Consider the following 9,321-nt stretch of genomic DNA (forward strand, 5'->3'; position numbering starts at 1 on the left):
TCCTCCAGAAATGGGGTTCAGGTTGAAATATTGTGGAGAGATTAGGCCCCCATTTGAGTTATTAGCCCTGCTATCAGCTCTGTCCAGTTAGCTGAGGTGATATGGGGGGCAGGCCACTTCCACTCTGTCACAACCACTGTCAGCTCCCCTAAAGCCCTCCCAAATAAACAGTCCTCATTAAGCCAGTGGAAGAGGAGAATCAATGAAGCACAACAATACACTCACTGCTTATGAGGAGGTTCTCTCTGCTCTCTCCTATTCTACCCTTTTTCTCACTCTACCTGTCCTTTAACGCTACTCTCATCTCCCTCCTGTTTCTCTCCCTCGTTCATGTCTAGCTTTCATTTTTCTCTTTCTGTGTCTTCTCTCTGTGTCTTCTCTCGCTCTCTCTCGCTGTTGTAAATGGAATCCCCCTTCTTACTGTTTCTGTCCCTCTTGTATGTCTATCTTTCATTTTACATCACACAGATCTCTCTTCTCTATTACGTTGTGAATGGGATCCCCCTCCTAACTCTGTTTCTCTGTCTCTGTCCAGCAGACCAGAATCGGTAGAGGCCAGCCCTGTGGTGGTGGAGAAATCCAGCTACCCGCACCAGATCTACAGCATTAGCTCTCACCACTCCCACAGTTACATTGGGCTGCCCTACGCCGTGAGTACACTCCACTTCAACACTACACTGCAGTACACACCACTACACTACTGTACACTATAATACAGGACACTGACACTACCGTACACTAATACAGGATACTGACACTACCGTACACTATAATACAGGACACTGACACTACCGTACTCTATAATACAGGACACTGACACTACCGTACACTATAATACAGGACACTGACACTACCGTACTCTATAATACAGGACACTGACACTACCGTACTCTATAATACAGGACACTGACACTACCGTACACTATAATACAGGACACTGACACTACCGTACACTACAATACAGGACACTGCCACTACAATACACTACCGTATGCTATAATATAATACACTGACACTACTGTACACTATAATACAGGACACTGGCACTACCATACACTACAATACAGGACACTGACACTACCGTACACTATACTACAATACACTACCGTACGCTATAATATAATACACTGACACTACTGTACACTATAATACAGGACACTGACACTACTGTACACTATAATACAGGACACTGACACTACCGTACACTACAATACAGGACACTGACACTACCGTACACTATAATACAGTACAATGACACTACCGTACACTATAATACACTATAATACAATACACTACCGTACACTGACACTACCGTACACTATAATATAATACACTGACACTACTGTACACTATAATACAGGACACTGACACTACCGTACACTATAATACAGGACACTGACACTACCGTACACTATAATACAGTACACTGACACTACCGTACACTATAATACAATACACTGACACTACTGTACACTATAATACAGTACACTACCGTACACTATACTATAATGCACTATAATACAATACACTGACACTACGGTACACTATAATACAGTAGACACACTACCATACACTAAAGCAATGACACGACCGTACACTGTACTATAATGCACTAACAGTACACTACCATACACTATAATACAATACACTACCGTTCGCTATTATAAAGGACACTGACACTATCATACACTATAATGCACTATAATACAGGACACTGACACTACCGTACACTATAATACAGTACGCTGACACTACACTACCGTACACTATAATACAGGACACTGACACTACTGTACACTATAATACAGTACGCTGACACTACACTACCGTACACTATAATACAGGACACTGACACTACCCTACGCTATAATACAGTACGCTGACACTACACTACCGTACACTATAATACAGGACACTGACACTACTGTACACTATAATACAGTACGCTGACACTACACTACCGTACACTATAATACAGGACACTGACACTACTGTACACTATAATACAGTACACTACCCTACGCTATAATACAGCACACTACCGTACACTATAATACAATACACTGACACTACCATACACTATAATGCAATACACTGACATTACACCACCCTACGCTATAATACAGTACACTACCGTACACTATAATACAGTACAGACACTACTGTACACTATAATGCAGTACACTACTGTACACTAATACAGTACACAGACACTACCGTACACTATATAGCAATACAATACAGACACTACCATACACTATAATACTGTACACTACCGTATACTGTACACTGCCGTACGCTATAATACAGTACACTGACACTACCTTACACTATAATACAGTACACGGACACTACCTTACACTATAATACAGTACACGGACACTACCTTACACTATAATACAGTACACGGACACTACCTTACACTATAATACAGTACACGGACACTACCTTACACTATAATACAGTACACGGACACTACCTTACACTATAATACAGTACACGGACACTACCTTACACTATAATACAGTACACGGACACTACCTTACACTATAATACAGTACACGGACACTACCTTACACTATAATACAGTACACGGACACTACCTTACACTATAATACAGTACACGGACACTACCTTACACTATAATACAGTACACGGACACTACCTTACACTATAATACAGTACACGGACACTACCTTACACTATAATACAGTACACGGACACTACCTTACACTATAATACAGTACACGGACACTACCTTACACTATAATACAGTACACGGACACTACCTTACACTATAATACAGTACACGGACACTACCTTACACTATAATACAGTACACGGACACTACCGTACACTATAATACAGTACACGGACACTACCGTACACTATAATACAGTACACGGACACTACCTTACACTATAATACAGTACACGGACACTACCGTACACTATAATACAGTACACGGACACTACCTTACACTATAATACAGTACACGGACACTACCTTACACTATAATACAGTACACGGACACTACCGTACACTATAATACAGGACAATGACACTACCTTACACTATAATACAGTACACGGACACTACCTTACACTATAATACAGTACACGGACACTACCTTACACTATAATACAGTACACGGACACTACCTTACACTATAATACAGTACACGGACACTACCTTACACTATAATACAGTACACGGACACTACCTTACACTATAATACAGGACAATGACACTACCTTACACTATAATACAGTACACGGACACTACCTTACACTATAATACAGGACAATGACACTACCTTACACTATAATACAGTACACGGACACTACCTTACACTATAATACAGTGCTACTAGACTACAGTACTCGCTATACAGCATACTTCTCTCTGGTTCTCTTTCTCTCTCACCTGCTACCAGACCTAATATACCTGAACTCTCTCCCTCCTGGTTAATCATCAGTAAGGGTAGCTAGCTTCCTCCAGGCTAGTTCACTCACCTGAGGGAGGAGACTGGATATGGGTTAGGGTCAATCACAATGCAGTCTTAGCTTAGTGAATAATGAAAAGGAAATTCCAATTCAAGACAATTGAACAATTCATATTGGAAATAAGTGGCCGTTTGCAGTTGTTGAATCAGAATTTCAGTGTTTGACATATACTATAAATCATAAAGAATGAGAGAACGCCATAGATAGTTTTCTCTGGTATAAACCTGTTGTATGTGTCATCCTGAAGAAGTTACAGTGATGCCGAAAAGTTGGTGATTTACTGGGAGTTTATATATAGTGTGCTACTCTCTTTAATTTTGTGGCTTGTATGTGTCACCATCAACACCTTTCTGTCCTCCTCCCCAGGACCACAACTATGGGGCGCGCCCCCCACCCACTCCCCCGGCCTCCCCTCCCCCCTCCATGCTGATCCGGCCAGGCGAGGGGCTGTTTGTGCCGGGGGGTCTGCAGGACGAGGCTTCCAGGGGCACCACACTCAGCACCTCGGAAGACGGCAGCTACGGGGCCGACATCACCCGCTGCATCTGTGGCTTCACCCACGACGACGGCTACATGATCTGCTGCGACAAGTGCAGGTAGGAACTGAGATAGACCCTCTCCTTTATCAGGTCACAGGTCACAGTGATTTAGACCAGAGTCCATACTGTCCTAGCAGTGATTTATGCGCATTCTAGCCTTCAAACGGTGTCCATGTCTCATCTCAACTTTTCTTTGGGATTAGTGACCCCTGTCTAGATCCCCTGTTGCATTGTGAATGGCTGCTGTTACTGACTCTCTGCCCTCTCCTCTCTCTCCTCTCGCAGTGTGTGGCAGCACATAGACTGCATGGGGATCGATAGGCAGCACATTCCTGAGACGTACCTGTGTGAGCGCTGCCAGCCGCGCATCCTGGACAGAGACCGGGCCATCGTGCTGCAGACCCGCAAGAGGGAGAACATGTCCGGTGAGTGGAGAGATGGTGAGATATATACCTACCTTTTCCAGTCCCTCCCAGTGCGCTGCAGTAAACAGCTCTCAGATGGCAGTGTAATAAAGGCTGTGTAAGTCAGGCTGCTCTGCTCACTACTGCAGCCTCTTCCCCTTGTGGGTCTGGAGAGACCCAGGCCACAAATCAAATCACATTTTATTTGTCACATACGCCGAATATAACAGGTGTAGACCTTAATGTGAAATGCTTACTTACAAGGCCTTAACCAACAATGCAGTTCAAGAAAGAGTTAAGAAAATATTTACTGAAATAAAGTTAAAAAAATGTAATAAAAGTAACACAATAAAATAACAAGGCTATATACAGGGGGTACCGGTACCGTGTCAATGTGCTGGGGTACAGGTTAGTCAAGGTAATTTGTACTTGTTTTTTTATCCTAGCACTACACAGCTGATTCAAATACTCAAAGCTTGATGCTGAGTTGGTTAGTTGAATCAGCTGTGTAGTGATAGAGCAAAAAACAAAATGTGTACAGCCCCAGGACCACAATTATGATTTGGCTGCACGCTGACACCTGCTGGTCACATTGAGTAATACAACAGTGCAGACATTTAGAATGGCAGACTGCTATGGAAAATCTTGTTTTTACCTTTGAGAAATAAGTTGTCTAAATAGGTTAGAACCAGGAAAACTTTGCTTTGGTTGGACCCTCTGTACAAGATGCCCAAATAAACCTTTATTACCAATGCTTTATTAAGGCATACCGGTATGTATCTCTGCAGACGGGGACACCAGTGCCACAGAGAGTGGGGACGAGGTGCCACTAGAGTTGTACACGGCCTTCCAGCACACGCCCACCAGCATCACACTCACCACCGGCCGCCTGGCGGGCAACAAGCAGGCCGACAAGAAACGCAAGAGGAGCGGAGACAAGGAGCCTGTCGCCACCTCGGCCCGAGCCAAGAAGGTCTGTGTTCAAACTTCCATTCAATCCTATTGACACTCAATAGTTTCTTATCTTGACCCCAATTGTACCTCTGAGCTGTACATGTATGTGGAGCAACTCACCCCCCAAAACGTTTTGGCATGTTTATTTTAACAGAAATGTGTCCATTTGTTATGCACTCTGTAACGTCTCTTAAACGGGTGGTAAACCTGGTTTTTTTATGCTGTCTGCTTACTGGAGTCTGTTGTCTAACAGGCGTTCCGTGAGGGCTCCAGGAAGTCCTCCAGAGTGAAGGGTGGAGCTCCAGAAATGGAGCCCGGGGAGCACCCGTCTCTGTGGGAGAACAAGATGAAGGCTTGGATGGAGGCATACGAGGATGCCGGCAGCAACCAGTACAGCGAGGACGTCCAGATCCTGCTCCGCGTCAAGGAGGCCGGCGACGGCAAGACCCTGGCCTACAACACACACACAGCCACCTTCAAACCGCCCGTGGAGGTAGCTGGAACCGACACAGTGACCTACAAACATTTGTCCTCAAATTAACTGAGCAGGCAGCATACACACAGTTTGTACACACATATTGCCTCAGCAAATATCAGTGTCAGCCTCTTTCCTCATGTCCTGTTGTCTCTCCCCTCTCCAGAGCCAGGTTCAGAAGAACAAGAAGATCCTGAAGGCAGTGAGGGACTTGGCTCCAGACTCCCTCATCATAGAGTACAGGGGCAAGTTCATGCTGCGACAGCAGTTTGAGGCCAACGGATGCTTCTTCAAGAGGTGAGGACCCATCTGCTGGAAACCTGAGCTCAAGTAGAATCCTCAGCTCAAATTCAAAAGTGGAATTCAACTCCTTTCCATAGTTGTATGTCTGAGACATTTGAGAGGTAGAGGGAGAGATCGGTAGACGGTGTGTGTTTGTTGTGGTCCTTCCTTGGCAGTGGGCAGTGAAGTCCCTCACGTTCTTTCTCAGCTGCTGTTGAGCTCCTGGCTATCTTCCCCTGGTCACCATATGGACATCCCCAATCTGTTACTATGTCTGTCTGCCCAGCACTGCATTTCATTCATCTCTCTCTCTCTCCAGGCCGTACCCCTTTGTGTTGTTCTACTCAAAGTTTGACGGGCTGGAGATGTGTGTGGACGCCCGCAGCTTTGGCAACGAGGCCCGCTTCATCCGACGCTCCTGCACCCCCAACTCTGAGGTGAGTAGCCAATCGCAGACCACGATACAAAATCTACGGCTCTAAACCCTGACCACACCCCCCAGAGCCACTAACGTCAACTTAATGTAGCCTCATGAGTTTCATTAGGTGCCTCTCTCTCTCCCCTTTTCTCCACCTCTCTGTCTGTCTCTCTCGGTCTCTCTCTCCCCTTTTCTCCACCTCTCTGTCTGTCTCTCTCAGGTGCGTCATGTCATAGAGGATGGTATGCTCCATTTGTACATTTACTCTTTGAGGTCCATCAGCAAAGGCACCGAGATCACCATAGGCTTCGACTATGACTATGGCTGCTGGTAAGCAGGGTGGAATTGATCACCTAGTACCGCACATACACATATATATATATATAAACTCAGCAAAAAAAGAAACGTCCTCTCACTGTCAACTGCGTTTATTTTCAGCAAACTTAACGTGTAAATATTTGTATGAACATAACAAGATTCAACAACTGAGACATAAACTGAACAAGTTCCACAGACATGTGACTAACAGAAATGGAATAATGTCTCCCTGAACAAAGAGGGGGTAACAGTCAGTATCTGGTGTGGCCACCAGCTGCATTAAGTACTGCAGTACTGCATCTCCTTCTCATGGACTGCACCAGATTTGCCAGTTCTTGCTGTGAGATGTTACCCCACTCTTCCACCAAGGCACCTGAAAGTTCCCAGACATTTCTGGGGGGAATGGCCCTAGCCCTCACCCTCCGATCCAACAGGTCCCAGACGTGCTCAATGGGATTGAGATCCGGGCTCTTCGCTGGCCATGGCAGAACACTGATATTCCTGTCTTGCAGGAAATCACGCACAGAACGAACAGTATGGCTGGTGGAATTGTTATGCTGGAGGGTCATGTCAGGATGAGCCTGCAGGAAGGGTACCACATGAGGGCGGAGGATGTCTTCCTGCAATGACAACAAGCTCAGTCCGATGATGCTGTGACACACCGCCCCAGACCATGACGGACCCTCCACCTCCAAATCGATCCCGCTCCAGAGCACAGGCCTCGGTGTAACGCTCGTCAGAGCAGCGCACTTTTTGCCAGTCCTGTCTGGTCCAGCGACGGTGGGTTTGTGCCCATAGGCAACGTTGTTGCCGGTGATGTTTGGTGAGGACCTGCCTTACAACAGGCCTACAAGCCCTCAGTCCAGCCTCTCTCAGCCTATTGCGGACAGTCTGAGCACAGATGGAGGTATTGTGCGTTCCTGGTGTAACTCGGGCAGTTGTTGTTGCCATCCTGTACCTGTCCCGCAGGTGTGATGTTCGGATGTACCGATCCTGTGCAGGTGTTGTTACTGCCGCTGCGAGGACAATCAGCTGTCCGTCCTGTCTCCCTGTAGCACTGTCTTAGGCGTCTCACAGTACGGACATTGCAATTTATTGCCCTGGCCACATCTGTAGTCGTCATGCCTCCTTGCAACATGCCTAAGGCACGTTCATGCAGATGAGCAGGGACCCTGGGCATCTTTCTTTTGGTGTTTTTCAGAGTCAGTAGAAAGGCCTCTTTAGTGTCCTAAGTTTTCAGAACTGTGACCTTAATTGCCTACCGTCTGTAAGCTGTTAGTGTCTTAACGACCGTTCCACGGGTGCATTTTCATTAATTGTTTATGGTTTATTGAACAAGCATGGGAAACAGTGTTTAAACCCTTTACATTGAAGATCTGTGAAGTTATTTGGATTTTTACGAATGATCTTTGAAAAAGGGACGTTTATTTTTTTTACTGAGTTTATGTACACACACACGACAAGATTGGTCAACCTCAACTGTGTTATCTTTCAACCTTTTTTCTCCCCCTCTTTCTCCCTCGCTCCTTCCCCCTCTCTCGGTCTTCCCCCCTCTCTCTCTCTCGGTCTTCCCCCCTCTCTCTCTCTCGGTCTTCCCCCCTCTCTCTCTCTCGGTCTTCCCCCCTCTCTCTCTCTCGGTCTTCCCCCCTCTCTCTCTCTCGGTCTTCCCCCCTCTCTCTCTCTCTCGGTCTCCCCCCCTCTCTCGGTCTTCCCCCCTCTCTCGGTCTTCCCCCCTCTCTCTCTCTCTCGGTCTTCCCCGCTCTCTCTCTCTCTCGGTCTTCCCCCCTCTCTCTCTCTCTCTCTCTCTCTCTCGGTCTTCCCCCCTCTCTCTCTCTCCCTCGGTCTCCCCCCCCCCCCTCTCTCTCTCGGTCTTCCCCCCCCCCCCCTCTCTCTCTCTCGGTCTTCCCCCCTCTCTCTCTCTCTCTCTCTCTCTCTCTCTCGGTCTTCCCCCCCCCTCTCTCTCTCTCGCTCCTTCCCTCTCTCTCTCTCTCTCTCGGTCTTCCCCTCTCTCTCTCTCTCGGTCTTCCCCTCTCTCTCTCTCTCGGTCTTCCCCCCTCTCTCTCTCTCGGTCTTCCCCCCTCTCTCTCTCTCGGTCTTCCCCCCTCTCTCTCTCTCGGTCTTCCCCCCCTCTCTCTCTCGGTCTTCCCCCCTCTCTCTCGGTCTTCCCCCCCCTCTCTCGGTCTTCCCCCCTCTCTCTCTCGGTCTTCCCCGCTCTCTCTCTCTCTCGGTCTTCCCCCCTCTCTCTCTCTCTCTCTCTCTCGGTCTTCCCCGCTCTCTCTCTCTCTCTCGGTCTCCCCCCCCCCCCCTCTCTCTCTCTCTCGGTCTTCCCCCCTCTCTCTCTCTCTCTCTCTCTCTCTCTCTCTCTCTCGCTCTTCCCCCCCCCTCTCTCTCTCTCGCTCCTTCCTCTCTCTCTCGCTCCTTCCCC

The 9,321-nt window shown here is 47.2% G+C and overlaps 1 protein-coding gene across 9 annotated transcripts in view; it reads left to right on the plus strand.

The window, feature by feature from the left end:
• Positions 1 to 9,321, plus strand: part of kmt2e (lysine (K)-specific methyltransferase 2E) — a 39,831-nt gene that overhangs the window by 15,437 nt on the left and 15,073 nt on the right. For 5 of the 9 annotated variants that reach the window (XM_038977735.1, XM_038977741.1, XM_038977743.1 and 2 more), the window contains exons 3-10: positions 536 to 650; positions 3,873 to 4,102; positions 4,331 to 4,485; positions 5,238 to 5,422; positions 5,657 to 5,896; positions 6,045 to 6,175; positions 6,480 to 6,597; positions 6,799 to 6,908. In XM_038977735.1, the coding sequence (XP_038833663.1) occupies positions 536 to 650; positions 3,873 to 4,102; positions 4,331 to 4,485; positions 5,238 to 5,422; positions 5,657 to 5,896; positions 6,045 to 6,175; positions 6,480 to 6,597; positions 6,799 to 6,908 (1,284 nt within the window). The remainder of the gene's footprint in view (positions 1 to 535; positions 651 to 3,872; positions 4,103 to 4,330; positions 4,486 to 5,237; positions 5,423 to 5,656; positions 5,897 to 6,044; positions 6,176 to 6,479; positions 6,598 to 6,798; positions 6,909 to 9,321) is intronic. The other 4 variants (XM_038977740.1, XM_038977742.1, XM_038977738.1 and 1 more) reach the window with 3 other exon arrangements.

Source organism: Salvelinus namaycush, chromosome 38, assembly GCF_016432855.1.
Source record: "Salvelinus namaycush isolate Seneca chromosome 38, SaNama_1.0, whole genome shotgun sequence".
NCBI lineage: Eukaryota > Metazoa > Chordata > Actinopteri > Salmoniformes > Salmonidae > Salvelinus > Salvelinus namaycush.